This window comes from Cynocephalus volans, chromosome 3, assembly GCF_027409185.1.
Source record: "Cynocephalus volans isolate mCynVol1 chromosome 3, mCynVol1.pri, whole genome shotgun sequence".
NCBI classification, from domain to species: domain Eukaryota; kingdom Metazoa; phylum Chordata; class Mammalia; order Dermoptera; family Cynocephalidae; genus Cynocephalus; species Cynocephalus volans.
This window is the reverse complement of record NC_084462.1, coordinates 4,872,460-4,892,897: the sequence shown is the minus strand read 5'-3', so window position 1 is coordinate 4,892,897 and position 20,438 is coordinate 4,872,460. Positions and strand designations below refer to the sequence as shown.

The 20,438-nt window shown below is 45.4% G+C and overlaps 1 protein-coding gene across 1 annotated transcript; it reads right to left on the bottom strand.

The window, feature by feature from the left end:
* Window positions 1-2,615: 2,615 nt before the first annotated feature.
* Window positions 2,616-3,548, bottom strand: LOC134371895 (vomeronasal type-1 receptor 4-like). The gene has a single exon (XM_063088813.1). It carries the CDS (start codon window positions 3,543-3,545, stop codon window positions 2,616-2,618), a length of 930 nt encoding a protein of 309 aa, XP_062944883.1. The 5' UTR covers window positions 3,546-3,548.
* Window positions 3,549-20,438: the final 16,890 nt, after the last annotated feature.

Here is a 20,438-nt window from a genome sequence, read left to right as displayed (position 1 = left end):
AATTTCATACCTCTTAACATGGTTATAGTGGGGATTAAGTTTCTAACACATGGAATTTTAGGGACATGTTGAACCCATATCACTTATCTATTGATTACTATCTGAGTTAAATACAATTATTAGCAATAAGGCACTATTTTTGAGATATAGTAAAATATAAGACACATGCAAAATGGAATGTTAGGGCAAAAAATCTTCTGTATTGTATAAGTTAAAAGACATTTTTAGATTGGTATAATATATTTGGGGGAGGAGTAGCTGGACAAATAAGGGGATCCAAACCCTTGACCTTGGTGAAGTATTGTATTTTAAAGCACAAGAAATATTGCAAGACACACTTTAATCTGACAGATAGTCTCTGAAACTGAGAATAATAAAGTTAGCTTTTTCAGAAGCACATGTACCACTGCCTATTATGAGTTTGGGGTGTGAGAAATGGATAGATGTGAAATGATCCACAATTTACTGCCCAAGCTTTTCCGTGGAAGATGCAAGCCTTCAATATGCTCAAGAGCTGAAAAATATTTACATCAGACAGATTCTGCTAGTGCAGTTATTGCCTAATTAGGAAGAAGGATCCTCGTCTTTCCTACTTCACCAGCTTCCTAGAACCCCCTCCCATTGAAGAATTTGACACCAAGACTAACCTTGATTGTGGAACACAATGGGGTTGTAAAGACTGAAAGAGGGAAGAAGACACACAATGACTAGGGGACTCAGAAAAGTCAGCTCTGAGGGCAAGTGAGGTTAACCTGGGTGAGGCAATGACAGGTAAGAGCAAATGAAAAGAAAGACAAATACAACATTTTCAGAATAAATCGAAGTTTATTCACTCGAAAAAAAAAAAGACTTAAATCACTATCCACACAACAAACTGATTCTGATTGCCTTGGTGATCTAAATTTTAAAGGTATAAAATGAAGTTTTTAGAAGAAACAAGGTAGCACATCTGTGACATCTTGTAACAGCAAAACACTTTTATTTTATTTTTATAATTTCTTTCTTTTTTTATTACCCTCGGTTTATTGTGTACAATGTGAACTTTAAAAATGGATGATTTAATCAATTAATCAATTAATTTTGAATTCAGTTATAGATTCTAATATTATTTAGCAAAAGACTTTTTAACAGAAAATATTAAGCCTAAAGAAGGACATCACAAATGATACTGTATTAAAATTAAGAGCTTCTTTTTGCTGTGAAATTCAATGAAACATTTTGTAAAGCTGGTGGGTAGTATCTCCTAAAGCTGAATAGATGTAATCCTATGACAACAATTCTGCTAGTACATATATACCCAACAGAAATTCACACGTTTTAGGAAAACAGAACTTACATACCAGTGCAATTCATGACAGCCTCAAATTGAAAACCACTCACATGTGCTACAATAGATGAAGGATTAAATTGTTTGATATACACACAAAAACATGCAAAATTCACAAACATATGAAAATTAAAAAGTTAAATACAAATGAGCTCATGCTTAATTTTTCCATTTATGTAAAGTACAAAGGAGGTGAAAGTGATCTATGCTGTTAAATGTCACAATAGTGGTCATTCTTGGGGATAGTGAGGGGGAGGGGCACAAGGAAGCATCTGGGAGGCGGACAATGATCTGTTTTTGACATAGGATAGGCCTACATGGGTGTGTCCAGTCTGTGGAATTTGGTTGAGCAGTGTAATCAGGACCTGTGCATAAAATTCTTTTAAAATCCACATCAGCAATTAAAAAGTAAGTTATAAGAAGGTAAATGCATTAGTATGCAATGTCCTTATTGTTTATGTGGAGAGTTAAGGTATTCAATAACTTTATATTGTGATTAGTTTTTAAAAGTACACAGAGATTTCTAGGTTGAAACCTAAGCATTAGTGATTACACAGCACCCAAAAAACAGGGGTGAAACAAATTAACACAGAAAAAAATCAACACAGAAAGATAAGAAAATAGAACAGATGTCAGGAAGATCACAATATGTTAATAAATGCTTGCCCAATATGGTCATTATTATATTAAACAAAAAAGACTAATTACTCTTTCTCTTTGTTTGTTTGTTTGTTTCTTCTTTTGGGGGGGCAGCTGGCTGGTACAGGGATTGAACCCTGGACCTTGGTGTTATCAGCACCACTCTCTAACCAACTGAGCTAACTGGCCATCCCACTAATTACTCTTGTTAAGGCCAAATATTGCTGCACTACTCTATTCATTTGGATATTTTCTCAACAGATATAGCTAAGACATAAGAATCAAAGTAGATAAATAAAAAATGTATTCCATGTATTTTAACCAGCTAATCAACTAGAATGCCTAGATCAATATCAGATAAAATGAACTTTAGTTAAACAGGTTGTCATTGTTATAATTAATATTATACGAAACTCTAAATTTTACACATCCCATGTACGATTTCCCAGTATTTTTGCTTGATGGATAGCAATAATAATCTGGTAGATATGTATACACATAATGCACACCAATTATGTGTAAATGTGTGTATGTGCATGCACGTAAGTGTGCACCACTACCTTGTGATATGAGTGTTACATACAATTCTGTGGGGGAAAAGTAAGCAAACAACTGAACAATGTGCAAAATCGCAAAATTTACATGTTCCTCAATCATTAGGGGATTTTCTATTGCTTATCCAGGCAAAGCAGAGCCTGAAAGTACTGGAGTCATGGCTCAGGAGCAGAAAGGGGCTGACGGCTGGGAAACACCCATCCACTATGGAGGTGCTGTTCATCAGGAACCAGCTGGGTTTATTAATAAGAGCCAGACAAACTTGAAAGATGCAGGCGAGGGTGTAAAAGTAGACAAAGGTGCTCACCAGGAGAAGGATGGTCTTGGTAGCTCTGGACTCGGGGGAGGACCTGGGAGAGACGTTGTTCCTGTGAATGTGTTGCACCCGCTGCTTATGCCTGTGCAGGACCAAAACCATGGAGCTGCTGGCCCAGAGCATGAGCCCCAAACAGAAAACATCAAGGAATGACAGCCACACTGCATGCAGTGACTCTGTGGTTTTATCATGACGAACAGAAGAACAGTATTGAAAATATTTTGTGTTTGTGATGTTTTTGTTGCTCAATTTCCCAGTCATGTATATAGGAAAAATGGCATTTATTAGCATTTGCAGGATCCAGCACAGGAAAATAGAGGGGCCAATAAACTTGGGAACTTTCATTTTGAGCTCTGCAAACCTGGAGTTCCTGGGACTGATAACCATGGCCCAAAAGACACTCAAGAGGCAGGTGCTGCCAATGGACACACCTCTGCCCACTCTGTGCATATAGGAAATGAACTTGCATTCATGATCATTAAAGACATGTTGCCACCCAAAAGATACCATTGCATGGGGGATTCCTCTAGACAAAATGACGAAAGAGTTTGCTACAAGCAGGTTCGCCACAATCAAGTCTGTGGTCCTTAACCTGCGCCCAGTGAAATAAAGGAAGAGATAATGGTAAAAAAGAGAGAAATTTCCCAGGATTCCAAATACAGTCTGTGACAAGAAGATCATTCCTATTGCCACATTCCTGGTGGCCATCCTGTTAGTTTTCACTATTTGTCTTCTGAGCTACAGGATCCTGCATGGGAACAGATGTGTGGGCTACACATATCATGTCACCTGAAATCCAGTATTCTCCACTTCACAACAGTCCTTATGTAGAGGGCTGGCCAGTTAACTCAATTCGTTAGACTGCAGTGTTATAACACTGGGCCCGACGCCAAAAAAAGAAAAAAGACAACAAATACAGTTCTTGTGTAGAAAAAAATTACTTACAGTCTTTTCATCATTTAGAGGCTTCCATACATTGAATGTATAACAATTTTTTTTTTTTTTAAAGATGACCGGTAAGGGGATCTCAACCCCTGACTTGGTGTTGTCATCACCACACTCTCCCAAGTGAGCCATGGGCTGGCCCTTGAATGTATAATCTTTAAAGAATACTTGCAATGTACAAATCATAGCTATGAAGGCCACATAGGTGGTGACTTCTTTATTCCTCACACATTTAAGGAGGAGGCACTACTATTACTTTCCTTATAAACGTTAGGAGAACCTAGGATAAGAGAGGTCAAATCTACACCCTGGTACAGGCAGAGGGGCGATTATAACCAGGCTGTGCTGCTATCAGTAATACTGTATTTAATCCATGGAATACTAAGAAGCTACTTAGCTATGTTCTTCAAACACACCAGATCTATACATTTCATTTTGATTTTGCACCTTGTCATTTTATTTTATTGCTGCTATTTTGTTTTATAATTTTGGTAGTAACAAGTTTCCACTTATTTATAAGAATTTACTCAATAGGCCAATGTAAATTCTAAGTGAAGCTTTACACATTCTAGTAAGATGTGGATGCACAGACTGCATAATACTACAGGTACTTGTCCCTTGAGAAGGAGGATGCATTTACTCAGTGTAGGAATGGGTTGACATTAGGATGGCAACAAAAATACTCAATTGCTTTTATCCCAGGAACAAAAACACAGTACTGCAAATCATAGGAAGTATGGGACATGAAACACTGATGTCTGATAAAGTAGTATGTATTAGAAATAAAATTATCACTTGCTTCAAACCGTATACTTATCTCATTTATTAATACCTGAACTAAATAAAGTTATTAACAATAAGGAACTATTTGTGAGAAATAGTAAAATATATGACACATGGGCAAAATAGAATATTAGGGCAAAATATTGTACACTATAAATTAAAATAAATATTTGGATTGATATTACATTTTAAAGCATGGGAAGTATGAGGATACTTCAAAATCTTCATGGAAAAACTGAATTAAAAGAAAGTACAAATCTTTCTGTTAACTTTTTGAGGGACCCTCATTTTGCAAGATACATTTGAGACTTTCAAATAGTCTCTGAAACTGATCATTATAAAGTTTTCCTTAAATGCTGCTTCCCTAACTTTAAAAAAGAAAAGTTTCTCATAATCAATAGACACAGTAATTGAATCCACTTAACACTTTACATACACAGAGACTGAGAAAACATTTAATTCCAGCAACTTCTATTAGTCCTACTGTTTCTCTACAGGATTAGAGGAGTCTTGTAGATTTATCCTACTCTGTTACAAGAATGGACGTATCATTGGCACCCCTTTAGTAAACTTGAAAATTTTGCCTTTGACTGCTGTCATGTAGGCTGAACAGTGGATTGATTTCAGAACTACAGTCCTGTGCACAGCAAAAATCTGGTTTCCTTATTACTTGGATTAAACACCAACAATCACTGTCATTGTGGATCACACTCTACTAGGAGCCATCAGAGATGGGTATTGGATCTAGGAACCCATCTCTCCTCACTAGCTCAGTTCATGCCTCAGAATTACTTCTTTCTGTATGACTTTGGCACTGGACCAAGCTCAAATCCAGAAGAATCACTTTTTCCAATATGACTTCTTACCCGACTTCTGATATGCCTCCTTCCCTTACAGATTATAACTCTCAGACCAAAATACAGAATACCCACCAGCTTCTCCCTGCAGCCTGGATGGTGGGCTCAGAGTGGATGTCAAGGCAGCCAGTTCAGGTTTGAGAGAGTGCAGCTAGACTCTGAGATATGGATCTGTGGTTCTGTGACCTCACCTCCCCCAAGAACTGCAATTATCATTTCACCTGAAGCATCAGTGGGAGGGCAGGCTGGGGACATGAAAATGTTTCTGAAAACTTTTTCCTCTGTTGCTAATTACCAAGAGCAATTACAAGTTTCTAGTTATCATCTCTTAAGAGACTACAGAGTACTTCTGAGAGACTCTTTCCTTTTCGTGACCCCAGGAGTCAGACAGAGTCTCACATGAGGGAGAGCAGGAAATGCTGAGGTGTGACACATGAGGGACTGGCAAAGTGCATTGACTCACTGGATGTTCCGCTTTGCTGAGGACTTCTCCCCAAAAGTGACATCTTTCCTCATCTTCACATCCCTGAGCTGCACCATCAAGTTATCAGCAAAAAATTGAGTGACACAAACATCTCAGAAGAATTTTTTTTAAAGTGCGAGTAAGAATGAACAAGCTGCCAAGGGTTTACTTTAGATATCATTGGACTCATTTGCACAACTCAGTATCAACTAATATGGAACATTTGTATGAAAGTAGATTTTACCAATATCGACCCCATTAGTGTTAAAAAGTAGAAGCAGAAAAATACCCATAGAAGAAAGACAGATGTTTCTAATACTATCTCTTGTAAATAAAGAACCTGGTTCAGATGGTTTGACAGGCAGATTTTATCATTTTTTAACTATCAGATAAGCCAATGCTACTTATTTAATTTAAGATCATAGAAAAATAAAAAAATTTAAAAAAAAATAATTTAAGATCATAGAATGGTCAACACACTCCACACTTTTTTTTTCCCCCCTGAATTTTCAGTAATGAGCAATACTGTTTTGGGAATTAATTAAGAAATATAAACTAGGAATTAAATTTAATTCTTTAGTTTTTCTACAAACAAACACTTTAATCCAGGCTCACTTACTAACCACCCCCAATTAACAAATTAGGGTTAGAGCCAAAACAGTGTACCAACAACCGCACTATCCCCCCACACACAAATGCGTGCACACTCACACACTAAAATATACAGCCATGTACCCTCATGCACATATACACATACATGATCACTCACGTACCTACACAATTCTGGTCACACCTTCACAAACATTCATGCACTCACCACATACAAACTTACACTGATAATTATAAATACTCATAGGGATACACACTCACACAATATCTCAGTTACCCTCTTTCCTAAAAGAATGCTCATATGTGCATACGTCGATAACATGTTTTTAAACAGAAGTATAGTTGTATCTCCAGAATACCAGATGCTTGGTAAGGCAGGCCTTTCCACATTTTATAATCCTTCTAACCTTGCAACAACCCACAAAGGCAATATTCATAATACCCAGCACTTAAAAAGTGCTATAAGCATTGCCTCCTAGGTGGGGATCCGTGGTGGGAATGTTGTAGTGTTTGGGAGAGTGACAGTATATGGGTGTGTGATAAAGTAAAATAAAAGAGGCCACAGGGGAAGGAGGACATGAGACTATAACATGGTCTTGTGGAGAGCTGGGAGCCATGGGGCTGGAGAGTACAGGGGAAGAGAGAGGGCAGAGGGATAAAAGGTAAAGGGTATGAAATGTTGCTTAGATATTAAAGTGCAATACCATCTTTAAGATGCAATGAAACAAGGGAATTTAAGGTATTGAGCATATTGGGAAGTGGAATGATAAGGGGTGCAGGGAAAAACAACACTAATGAGAATGGGAAGTTAATGGGCAAATGTGGGTAAAGGTCGGTGCAGCAGAGGAGTTCAAAAGCATGGTATGGAGGGAAGGTGAGTACAGATAGGGCAGGCCAATCTTTGAAGAAAAGGACAGTCCAGGGTAAGTATAGAATGTGGGATAAGCAGGTGGAGCCTGGGGGAGATAAAGGGGATGCAAGGAAGCAAAACAGGCACAGGGCAATGAGGGAGCCATGGAGGACGGTGGGTGTGAGAGGGCCAAAGAGCCCATGAGAAAGAGTCAGGGATTATAGGGCAGGAGGTCATGGGTGCAGGATGTGCAGTGGTTTTATGGGGGAGATGAGGATGCCTGAAAGGTGAAGTCAGGGAGTTTGAGGGTTTGAGACATAGAGGAGGACATGGGGAATGGGCTGAGCTATCAGAATTGAGAATAGAAACAGGGCAAGAGGAAGGGGATACAGATGATGGAATTTACAGGACTGACTGAAGGTGAGGAGGTCGAACTGAGGTTTCCAGAATAGGGGTCACACAGGGATAGAGATCACATATATCACAGAATAGAGGTGAGAAGCAGTAGAAGTCTTGAAGGGTTACATGGAGGTCAGAGAGTGGATGTCTAGAGTTTACAGGGTGGAGGGATAAAGGATGTAGCAAGGGAGATAGAATTGGAGTGAGAGGAAGGATTGGGCTAGGGGTGATGGAGGTGGCAGGGGGCAGATCAGAGGCCACTAATTAATTCCCTCTTTCATTGATTCTTTCATTTATGGTCAAATAACAACAGTCATGTATGATTTCTAATAATGCCCCCCAAAACCTCTTAAATTGAATTTACAGTAGAGGACAGTAATTAAAATTTTAGTTGAACCACACAACAGCTTTCCTATTGGAAACCACATAGAGTATGTGACCATGGTGAGTGAGGGAGGAGAGGCTGTTGACTGGTATCCAGTGTTTAGTGTTGGAAAGATGTGTCAGTCCATCTATTTGAAAGGTTTTCTTTTTTCTTCTTCTTCTTCTTTTTTTTTTTTTGTCTTTTTCGTGACCGGCACTCAGCCAGTGAGTGCACCGGCCATTCCTATATAGGATCCGAACCTGCGGTGGGAACCTCACTGCGCTCCCAGCACCGCACTCTCCCGAGTGCACCACGGGCTCGGCCCTGAAAGGTTTTCTTATGCATGAAGAACTTTTATGCAATAAAGAACTTTTATGCCCCAAGACTAAAATAAAAATACCTAAAAGATCCTGGAGTGAATTCTTCCCCAAAGTGTCCAGAATAGAGTACAGGCTGGCTGAAACTTTGATTTCAGCTTGTGACAGCCTTCTCACAGTACCCAGCCAAGTCAGCCCTGATTTTTGAACTAAGAAATGAAAGAAAATAAATGCATGTCTTGTTAAGCTTCTAAGTTTGTGACAAGATGTTGTGTTGGAAATATAAAAGTACCCTGGCAGGTTGTCTCAGTTGGTTAGAGCACAGTGTTGTAACACTGAGGTCAAGGGGCTCAGATCCCCAGATCCCTGTGCCAGCCAGCCACCTAAATAAATAAAAGACACAGTTAAAAAAAAAAAAGAAATATAAAAGTAATATGCATAGAAACAAATTTAATTGTAAAATATTTAAACAATACAACAAAGTCAAAGTCTTCATTAATTTCTCACAACCAATACTATTTTGATCTCCAGATGTAAAAATTTTCACCATTTAATGTATATTCTCCTTTTGCAGTTTGAGAATATATCTAAAATTATATCTGTAATTGCACTACACACACACACACACACACACTCACACACACTTGTACATTATATTCTGTTTTTGACTAATATCTCAGAGGCCGATTGGAATTATGCTGCTACAAGACAAGGAACTAGAAGCTGGAAGAACAACCTGGAACAGACCCTCCCATATGACCTTTAGTGAGTGCATGGCCTGCTGACACCTTAATCTTGACTTCTAGCCTCCAGAACTGTGAGACAACAAATTTCTGTTGTTTAAGGCACTAAGTTTGTGGTACTTTGTTATAGCTGCCCTAGCTAACTAATTCAACTTTCTTAGCCACCTCTTTACCCACAGACAGAAGAATCTAGGAACACAGAAAAGGCTGCCCTTCCTTGTCCTTTGCCACAGAAGGGATTTAGAAAGAAAGAGCTGTGATCTGGAGATCATAATGTGAGTTTATCCTTCCCTGTCTTCGGGGGCATTTGACTCCTAGAAGCACCTACCAGTTCTGCTACAGCATTGGGGATGTGCTGAACTGAGACTCTCCTACAAAATCTATGCAGTACAGACCCGTTACCTCCCAATGAAACAGATCCAGTGGTCAACCTTCAGGAATACGTCCTGAATGCTTGGTGATGAACCCTGGAATTCCCTGGGAACATTTAATTAAAACAACATTGAGGCTGGTCCCCATCCCAGACCAACCAACAGAATAGGGATGGGAGAGATAGGAGGACACAGGTGATGGTGTTTCTTAAAATTCTCCAGGTGACCCTAAGTGGGAAGCCAGCGTTGAGGAACACTTAGCTAAACATTGCTTCTGAACTGTAATGTGCATTCAAAGCACCTGGGGATCTTTTTGAAACAGATTCCACACTCTAAGATACCATGGGTTTGCACTTTTAATATGGTCCCTGGTGGTGCTCATGCTTCTCTCCCAGGATCCCTGCTATGGATTGAATGTACCCCCAAAACTCATTGAAGCTTGAGTCCTATTGTAACAGTGCTAAGAGGATAGGAAATCTGATCATGGTATTTGAAAAGTGGGGCCTTTAAGAGATGATTAGTCAGGACTGTGCCCTCTGAACAGATTTATTCATGCATGGAGTAATGGGATTGCTCTGCTGGCTTTATGGAGGGCAAGTGAGGAGGTTAGCCCTCTCTTGCTCAGCTGATTTGGCCATGTGATACTCTGTGTTGCTCTAGAGAGTCTCTGTCCAGAAGAGAGACCCTCACCAGATGTATTCCCTGGACCTTGCAATTCCCGGCCTCCAAAACTATAAGAAATAAATTTCATTTGCTTATAAATTACTCAGTTTCAGGTACTCTAAGCAACAGAAATGGATGAATACAATCCCTCTTTCAACAGCATCCCCTCCAAGCCCATTACTCTTTCATTAATGCTAAGTTACAGAAGGGAAGCATCAGTACACTCACAACCACATATCTCCACACAAATACTGCTGGTTTCTGACATTTAGCATATGTCCCGACCCACGGGATATTCAACGCAGACCCTGGAGGGGGGAGTGGGAATTGGATGGGACAAGAGACATGAGAAATGGAGACAAGACAGTATTCTGATCACGTCTCGTTTATTAGCCAGAAGGTCACAGCTTATATAGACAGCGGGAGGGAATCAGCAGATAAGGAAGTATGCAGATGTTTTCTGGGAAAAATCACAGGGCAAATCTTTCCAGGAAATGGAACATTTCTCAGCTATCTAAAGCAAAGCAGCGGTGATCTACGCCTAGGGCTGTGCAAGCAGTAAGGAGAAAAGGGCGGAAAGGTCACAGCATTTATATCTTTAGTGTCAGAGGGCTATTGGCGGGGCTTCATGACCCTGGGCAGGCTATGACCCGGCTCTTTGGCCCCGGACAGGTCCCCCTTTTTTATTTTTTCAAGCCAAGAGAACCTCTTGGGAACTGTGCCTGTCTTAGGTTGGGGTAATCCATCCAGAGCACGGTACCGATCATAGAAATGGGTTGCCATTAATGGCAGCCTTTTGTTTAGGGTGGTGCGGGGGACTTACCCTCTTACCCGTCTTTGGCTATCCAGTTCAGCTCACAGAGGCAGCATTTGTTAAGGTGAACGTGGTGGTATATAGGCACCACTTTGTTCTTGCATCTCAAGGCGTTGATAATGGACCTGTATAGGCCTTGCCTGAATAGCCTCAATTTGTTGTTTAACAAAGGCTGTGACTTTATTAAGTAAAAGGGGCCCCAAAGAAAGCAAAAGAAGCAAGCCCACAAGCGGCCCTAAAAAGGGTAAGAGATAAGGCAGGAATCCATTAAGTCCAGTCCAAAGGGGGTTTTCTTTTTTTTTTTTTTTTTTTTTTTTTTAAAGGTGACCGGTAAGGGGATCTTAACCCTTGACTTGGTGTTGTCAGCACCACACTCAGCCAGTGAGCGAACCGGCCATCCGTATATGGGATCCGAACCCGGGGCCTTGGTGTTCTCAGCACCGCACTCTACCGAGTGAGCCACGGGCCGGCCCCAAAGGGGGTTTTCTGCCAGTTGTTTTCTTCTCTTTTCTAAGTCATCTTGTAGTTGTTTGATACGGTCTCGAACTATCCCGGATTTGTTGGCATAGAAGCAGCATCTTTCCTTTAGGGCTAAACAAACACCTCCTTCTCCTGCAGTTAGTAAATCGAGACCTCTTCTGTTTTGTAAGACTACTTCTGCCAGGGAATCTAATTGGTCTTAGAGGTCCTGTATAGTTTGGGAAAGGGCTTGTACATCCGAAATCAGCTGGGTAGACAGTTTTGTATATTGAGATAGAGAATGGGTGAGACCGGCAGTTCCAGTAGCAACTGCTGCAGAAATTCCCAAACCAGCAAGTAAAGGAATAAACTGTACAGCCCTTTTAGATCTTCCAGCTATATGCTCAAAAGTAGGGACAGGGACGGGTTCACTCCCAGATATAACATCTACATCAGGCAGAAGGAGAGCCAAACACATAACCCTGTCCAGTTAGTGGGCAAATGGGTATAAGCTTTATTGCTACCGCGGACAAAAACTGAACTGTTATGGGAACACAAGGAAGTAGAAATGTTGATAAACGACTGACAATTTGCAAATGTAGCAAACTCAACGGTCAACCTCAAAACTATTATTAACTGAAGGGGAAATGAAACAAGTAGCATTATAAAACTGTAAAGGTTGTACCTGCAAAGGAAAAGTTAATGAACGCTGATGACCATCAGAATAATTAAAAGACAAAGCGGGAAAAGCAACAGGGACAGGCTGTCCTACTATCAGACAGAGCCAACAATTTTGAGCAAGATCAGGATTGGTGGCATTAAGCAACTTATGAGTTGCATAAAGAAGGTTGGAGGTCTGAGGATCAAGCCCTAAATCACCCCTGTTCTTGGGCAGGGCTGAGAGACGCCTGATTTGGGCAATCAATCAGTCAGGAGAGACCCTCCCAAGGAACAACGAGACCACGGCTCCGGATGCAATTAGCAAGAGGTTTTATTGAACATACGGGTACCCGGGCGGCTCAGTCTCTCGGTAGACTGGCGCGCCGAGTAGAGTTTTTGAGCTTGTTTTATAGCAAAAAGCGCGGGTACAGAAGCGAGAAGCAAGGTAATTGGTCGGTTTAAACAAGGCCAGGGAAAAAGCGCGGGTACAGAAGCGAGAAGCAAGGTAATTGGTCGGTTTAAACAAGGCCAGGGAAAAAGCGCGGGTACATGTGGGAGTTCTTGAAACAGCTGAAGGGCGCCCTGGAAACTGCTGTTGAATTTTTTTTTTTTTTTTTTTTACTAGGGTATTTTTCTGTGCCTTGCGGAATGGCGTTACTGCGGCTAGCTTGGAAAACACTTCTTTCATTCCCCCATTTCTCTTGTGGGAAGCTCTAATCTTAGAGCGAATTTAGAGGTTGTCTTCGTTGTCTAGGGTCTGATATTTTTGTCTAAGGACTAGAATTTTTACTGCACTTACCCTGTCATTGATGAACTGGACTAACCTATTGATGATGCAGGGCCCGAGGGTGAACAACAGAAGGAGGAGTAATAGGGGCCCGGCGATGGTTGATAGGAGGGTAGTGAACCAAGGGGAGTTATTGAACCACCCTTCATACCAGTTTTGGTTTTTCTGGCGCTCCAACTGTCTTTTATCTAGTCTCTCTTTGAGTTTTCTCATGGAGTCTCGCACCACACCTGAGTGGTCTACATAAAAACAGCACTCTTCTTTTAGGGCCGCGCAGAGGCCTCCTTCTCTTAGGAACAGTAGGTCAAGGCCTCTTCTATTTTGGAGTACTACCTCCGATAGGGAAGTCAGCGAGTCCTCCAGCTTGCTGATTGAGTCCTGGAGGACCCGGAGGTCAGTATCCATGGCGGTCTGGAGGCTGGCTAGGCCTTGTTGGAGGTCTATGGGCCCTTTAACTAGGGCGGATGCGCCAGTACCTATACCTGCTGCGACCCCCAACCCCAGAAGAACAGCTAGGGTAAGTGAGACAGGCTCTCTTTTAACCCTGGGGTGAGGATCGTCATAGGCCTGCAACAAGGTTTCTTCAGAATGGTAATAGATGCGAGGGACCAGTTGGATCAGGATACAGAAATCTTTAGACTGATTAAAAACTGAGGTGGAGAGGCAGGGGGTGAGGCCGGTACTGCAGGCCCACCAGCTATGGTTGGTGGGGAGCAGGTACTGATGTTCCGTAGAGGAGTTGATGGGTAGGGTCTGGTTGCAAAGATGCTGATGGGTAGAGGGCACCTTTCCTATGCACGACCCGTGTCCTGAGACCTCAGTGAGGGTAAGCTTTCCTTGGCTCTCCCAGCGGCACTGGGTATAGTTGGAGGTATAAGTGAAGGCCCCTCCTAAGGAGGCAACTCCTTCATAATAAGGGGGACCCAAGGCCAAACAGAGCCAGCAAGACTTCGTGGCGTCTGGGTCGGTGGCATTTAAGGCTAGGAAGGCCCCCCTCACGAGGCCAAAGAGTCTGTCGCCCGTGGTGGGAGACAGGGTGTTCAGGACAACACTTCCTTCCAGTACCGTGGGGACTTGGCTAGGAGCCGCCGAGGGTTGAGAGGTGGGCGGCGCTTCCCTCGTTGGGGAAGGGGGGTTTTTGTTAGGGGGTCCTTGTTTCGCAAGGACGGAGTTGGGGCCCACTGTCTCAGCTGGCTTGCTGGTGATTTCTAACCGAATGGTCAACTGTACGCCCGGATATCTAGACACATAGAATCCCAATCCCCAGGTTTTTCCTATTATCCACTCTTTGGATTGCCGTCCTTGTTCTGTGAAATTTATTTTAAGGGGGTTACACCAGCCGGTTTTTTCACAGGTTGCCAGTAGGGCACCCCATGATCGCTCTGTGTTATTCCAATTTACAGTTATGAGGTCCCAGGAGGACGTAGGTTGCCAATAAACATTCCCCGCGGTTTCACAACCCCATTCTTTACAATACAGGGATTCTAACCCTCCACACCTTCTAGCTTCTGAAAGGGACCGGCCATCCCGGGGACACACGTAGAAGGTGGAACTTGCCATTCTGGTCCTAGCCTTAGGGTAGCTGCATCCTATGGCTCCCCAGGTGATCTGTCTATAAGCACTTTCATAGTTTGAGTCAGGGGGTCTGACTCTCTTAGAGGTTGATACATCGGTTCCTGGGATATCCCAGGCCTCAAGACCGGCCGCCAGGGCACATACATCAGGTGTAAGAATGGGCCACCAAGTCCAAGGGGGCTGGACTTTCTCTGTCTTCCAGACAACGTTCCCAGTTTGGGACAGTACCTGCCAGGTGAGGGTCACAGGCTGGTGAGGGTTTTCACTCCAACCCGTTCTGCCGCCGCCGAAAACGCAGCTTAAGAGGATGATCAGTCTTTTCCAGCTCCCAAGACTCATCTGGTGCCGGGGGTGGTGCAGGCTTGAGGTGAGAAGCATGGACCCAGGCAGCGATACCGTCGACTTTTACTGCGGTCGGGGTGGTCAGCAACACCAGGTACGGGCCTTTCCACCGAGGCTCAAGGCTGCTGGGTCGGTGGCGTCTGACAAGCACTCGGTCTCCGACCTGGAACGGGTGGGGGATTGTCACGGTACCGGGCTTGTACACCTCCTTGATCTGGTCCCAGATCTGGGTCCTCACAACTTCTAAAGCCTTTAAATGAGTAAATAAGACAGGGAGAAAATTATCATCGGGACCCAATGTCCCTCCAGACTCGAGTATGGGGGGTGGTCCCCCATAGAGAATTTCATAAGGAGTTAGACCAAACTGGCCAGGGGTATTCCTGGCTCTGAGCAGCGCTAAGGGAAGGAGGGCCACCCAGTCTTTTCCACCGGTCTCTAAGGCTAATTTGGTTAAGGTCTCTTTGATTGTCCTGTTCATTCTTTCTACCTGACCTGAGCTCTGGGGTCTATACGCACAGTGTAATTTCCAATTTATCCCCAGTTGAGTGGCCAGTCCCTGACTTATCTGAGCAACAAAGGCTGGGCCATTGTCTGACCCGAGTACCTTAGGGATCCCGAACCGGGGTAGAATTTCCTCTAATATCTTTTTGCAGACGGTCAGGGCCGTTTCAGTTTTGGTAGGAAAAGCTTCTACCCATCCGGAAAAAGTGTCTATGAATACCAGCAAATACCTGTTTCCATACCGGCCAGGCTTTACCTCTGTGAAGTCTACCTCCCAGTATACGCCGGGTCGATCTCCTCGTTGTCTCTTTCCGATCTCTCGGTAGGTTGGGACCGCATTAGTCATGACACAAGCCTGACACCGACTGGTGACCTCGCGAACTACAGACTGGAGGTTCGGGATGAGGAGGCTGGTGCGGTTTACTAATTGGAGAAGCTTTTCTGGTCCCAAGTGTGTCAACTGATGCAACCGCTGAATAAATTCTTTCCCCCGGTCAGGGGTGAGCTCTCTTGGCTCGGCCTTAACCTGGGCGGGTTCGATTAGCTCTTGAGGTTTTGTAGTTTCTGCCAGCACTCTGGTCGACAGGGCGGCTTGTTTTGCAGCCTCGTCGGCCCTCCGGTTCCCGGTGGCCACAGGGTCATTTCCCCTCTGGTGGCCGGGGCAGTGGATAATGGCGACCCGCTTAGGGAGGTGAATGGCCTCTAGCAGGGCCAAAATTTCTTTCTTGTTTTTAATGTCTTTTCCCGCAGAAGTGAGCAACCCCCTCTGTTTATATATTGCCCCATGAATGTGAGCAGTGGCAAAAGCATACCTGCTGTCGGTGTAGATGTTGATGTTTTTTCCTTCGGCCAGGCGTAATGCCTGCGTCAAAGCCACTAGTTCGGCCTTCTGGGCTGACGTACCTTCTGGCAGGCTGCTTGCCCACACCGTCCGCTTGCCATCTACGATGGCGGCCCCTGCTCTCTGCTTACCCTCCGCGATGAAACTGCTACCGTCCGTATACCAGGCTGGCACCCCGGGCAATGGCTGGTCTTTCAGGTCTCGTCGAGTTCCAGTTTCTTCGGCGAGGATCTCTGAGCACCTGTGTACTGGGGTAGCTTCCGATTCGACTGGTAGGAGGGTAGCTGGGTTCAGGATGGCAGGGGGTGCAAACGATATCCTTTCATTTAGCAGCAGGCTCTGATAATGAGTCATCCTGGCATTGGTCATCCACCGGTCGGGGGGCTGCCGCACAATGCTTTCAAGGCTATGGGGAGCAATCACAGTCACATTCTGTCCCAAGGTTAACTTATCAGCGTCCTTGAGAAGGAGTGCCACGGCTGCAACCGCTTTCAGGCAGGTTGGCCACCCGCTAGCCACCGGATCCAACTTTTTTGATAGGTAAGCTACTGGCCGCCGCCAGGGTCCTAAAGTCTGAGTAAGCACTCCCCGGGCCACACCGGCTCTCTCATCTACGTATAGAGTAAATGGTTTGGTGAGGTCTGGGAGGGCCAAAGCGGGGGCTGACAGCAAGGCTTTTTTTATGTGGTCAAAAGCCTTTTGATGTTCCTCAGTCCAGGTAAAAGGGATGCTTTCCTTTGTTAAGGGATACAGGGGTGCAGCTAGGGAAGCAAACCCAGGGATCCAGAGCCGGCAGAATCCTGCAGTGCCCAGAAATTCACGGACCTGTCTGGGGGTCGTGGGAGCGGGGATTTTCATAACAGTAGCCTTTCGGGCCGAGGTCAGCCATCTTTTTCCCCCCTTGAGTAGGTACCCCAGATAGGTGACCTCTCTTTGGCAGAGCTGGGCCTTTTTAGCCGATACCCGGTACCCTAATTTACTCAATTCCTGTAGGAGCTTTTGTGTCCCTTCTTTGCAGTCTCTATATGTGGGGGCTGCCACCAAGAGGTCGTCTACATATTGGAGTAGCACTACCTGAGGGTTGAGGGCCCTAAAGGGGGCCAAATCTCGGTGGAGGGCCTCGTCGAAGAGAGTGGGAGAGTTCTTGAACCCTTGGGGCAGCCGTGTCCAGGTCAACTGACCTGCGTTACCTTTTTCTGGGTCTTTCCACTCGAATGCGAATAGCGGCTGGCTGCTGGGGTGTAGCCTGAGGCAGAAAAAGGCATCCTTGAGATCTAAGACTGAATACCAAGTGTGGCAGGGCGGAAGGGAACTCAGAAGGCTGTAAGGGTTTGGGACGGTGGGATGAATATCCTGTACCCTTTTATTAATTTCTCTCAGGTCTTGGACTGGCCGATAGTCATTGGTCCCTGGCTTTTTTACAGGTAGTAGAGGGGTATTCCAGGGCGATTGACAGGGCACCAGGACCCCTAGGTCTAAGAACCTCTGGATGTGGGGTCTGATACCTTCCCGGGCTTCCTTGCTCATTGGATATTGTCGAACAGCCACCGGTGAGGCACCTGATCTTAGTTCCACTACCACTGGTGGGACTTGATTGGCCAGTCCCATGCCTGCCCTCTCTGCCCATACAGTGGGAAAAAGTTGGAGCCAGGATGGGTCGATAGAGGAGGGACCTGGCTTTTCATGTAGCCGGTATTCTTCTTCTAGGTTCAGGGTCAGGCACAGTGTAGGGCGGTCTTCCCAAGTTACTTGTGGGCCCTCAGCAGAAAACTGGATCTGGGCCTTTAGTTTGGTTAAGAGGTCCCTACCCAACAAAGGGGCGGGGCACTCGGGTATGACCAGAAAGGAGTGGGTCACCTGTTTATGTCCAGCCTTTAAAAGTCTCTTTGTGGTCCAGGGGTAGACTTTGCTCCCTGTTGCTCCTTGTACGACTGTCCGTCTGGACCCTACCCTTCCCAGGGGTTGGGTCAAAACTGAATGTTCAGCCCCGGTATCGACCAGGAACTCAATGGGAGTCCCCTCCACAGTCAGCGTTATCCTGGGTTCGGGGAGGGGGTCCGAACCTTGACTCCCCTAGTCATCTAGGGACAGAACTTTGGCTTCTCTGACGTTTTTCTTTCGGGGACATTCTCTTGCCCAGTGACCCTTTTCTTTACAATATGCGCACTGGTCTTTGTCCAGAGGAGATCTTTTATCCCTAGGTGTCTTTCTTGCCTGGTTGCTCAGATTCCCTGTCTGCCTATCTCTAAAACCTTTTTCACTTACCACTGCGGCCAAAATCCTAGTCAAGTTTTTTTCTTGGCGCTTATCGCGCCGCCTTTCTCTCTCTTCTGCCTCTTTTTTTTCTCTTTCTTCTCTTTCTTCTTCTGTCTCCCTTTTGTGGTACACCTTTTCTGCCTCCCTCACTAAATCTTGCAAGGAATAATCTTGGAGCCCCTCTAGCCTCTGTAACTTTTTTCTAATATCTGGGGCTGACTGTCCGATGAAGGCCATGGTAACTGCAGCCTGCTGCCCCTCAGAAGAGGGCTCAAACGGAGTGTATCTCCTATAGGCCTCCATTAGGCGTTCTAAGAAAACCGAAGGGGGTTCTGCCGGTCCTTGTAAGACCTCTCTTACCTTAGCCAAATTGGTGGGGCGCCGAGCTGCCCCTTTGAGACCTGCCACTAGAGTCCGGCGGTAGACCAGGAGACGCTCCCTACCTGCGGCTGTGTTGTAGTCCCACTGAGGTCGATTGAGGGGGAAGGCCTCATTAATGAGGTTGTCGAGTTGAGTAGGGGCCCCGTTGTCCCCCAGGACATTCTTGCGGGCCTCAAGGAGAATCCTTTCTCGTTCCTCCGTGGTGAAGAGAATCTGTAGGAGCTGTTGGCAATCGTCCCAGGTGGGCTGATGAGAAAACATAAGAGACTCAAGGAGCCCCGTGAGTCCTGCTGGATTTTCAGAAAAAGAAGGATGATTAGATTTCCAATTATAAAGATCTGCTGAAGAGAAAGGCCAATATTGCAGAGGGACTAGGCCGTTGGGCTCGGCTGGGGGTCCTATGGCTCGGAGGGGTAAAATCACAGTGGAGTCAGGACCCGAGTCGTCTGCCGGACTGCGGGCACGGCGACTCCTGGTCCCCGCGGCTGGTCCCTCAGGATCGGAAATATCGGGCGCCTGGACCGGCGCCGGTCCGACCGCCTGAGGGGCCAGGGGAGGTGGCAGGGCTGCCGGATAGGGCGGGGGCTCAGAGAGAAGGAACGAGTCGTCTGTTGCCGGGTAGATGGGGGGTCGGGGAGGAGCGGATGGCCTCTCTGGACTGGAGACGACAGCGACCTTGACAGAGGGCGGCATCCATGATGGGGGACTCTGGGCGAGGTCTTGCCACACCACGATATATGGAACTTGGTCCGGGTGTCCCCCGATTTCCTGAAAGACAATCCTTTTAACTGCGGAAATGACAGAGACATTAAAAGTTCCTTCCGGCGGCCACCCGACACCGAACGTGGGCCACTCGGAGGAACAAAAGGTCCGCCATTTTCCCTTTCTGATTTCCATGGACAGATTGTGAGCCCTTGCTCTCACGTCCCTCCAGTGATCTAGAGTGAGGGAGAGAGGGGTAGAGTTATTTTGTCCCATTTCGAAGAGAGGGACCACGACACAGAGGCCTATCAGGAACAAAACAAAAAGAAACCAGAAACGGCGGCGAGATCGAGTAGCGTAGAGACAAAAGAAGGAGTCAGATGGCAGAGCGCGCCTCTCTAGACGCGGCAGTGGGATCAGAGCATAATGATCCTCTCCTGAGGGGTCCACCAGGCGTCCCTGGTCCTCCCCTGATCCTGGGACGTCTCCCAGGATTACCGGGCGGTGAGCCCCCGAACACGTCTGTTCGCTACTCACACGTCGCTCCCAGAGCGATCAGCCCGGAACAAACTGAAACCAAAATGCGCGCACTCAGAGGGACAGTCAGAGTTACGGAGTCAGACACAGAAACGAGACACGGAGCGATCGCTGGCCAGCTTACCTCCCGTTGGTGGGTCGGTGGTCCCTGGGTGGGGGTCTGATCCCGGACGAGCCCCCAAATGAGAGACGCCTGATTTGGGCAATCAATCAGTCAGGAGAGACCCTCCCAAGGAACAACGAGACCACGGCTCCGGATGCAATTAGCAAGAGGTTTTATTGAACATACGGGTACCCGGGCGGCTCAGTCTCTCGGTAGACTGGCGCGCCGAGTAGAGTTTTTGAGCTTGTTTTATAGCAAAAAGCGCGGGTACAGAAGCGA

Bases quoted from the DNA above. Each gene is read 5' to 3' on its own strand.
- LOC134371895 (XM_063088813.1), bottom strand. From the start codon at position 3,545: ATGGCCACCAGGAATGTGGCAATAGGAATGATCTTCTTGTCACAGACT.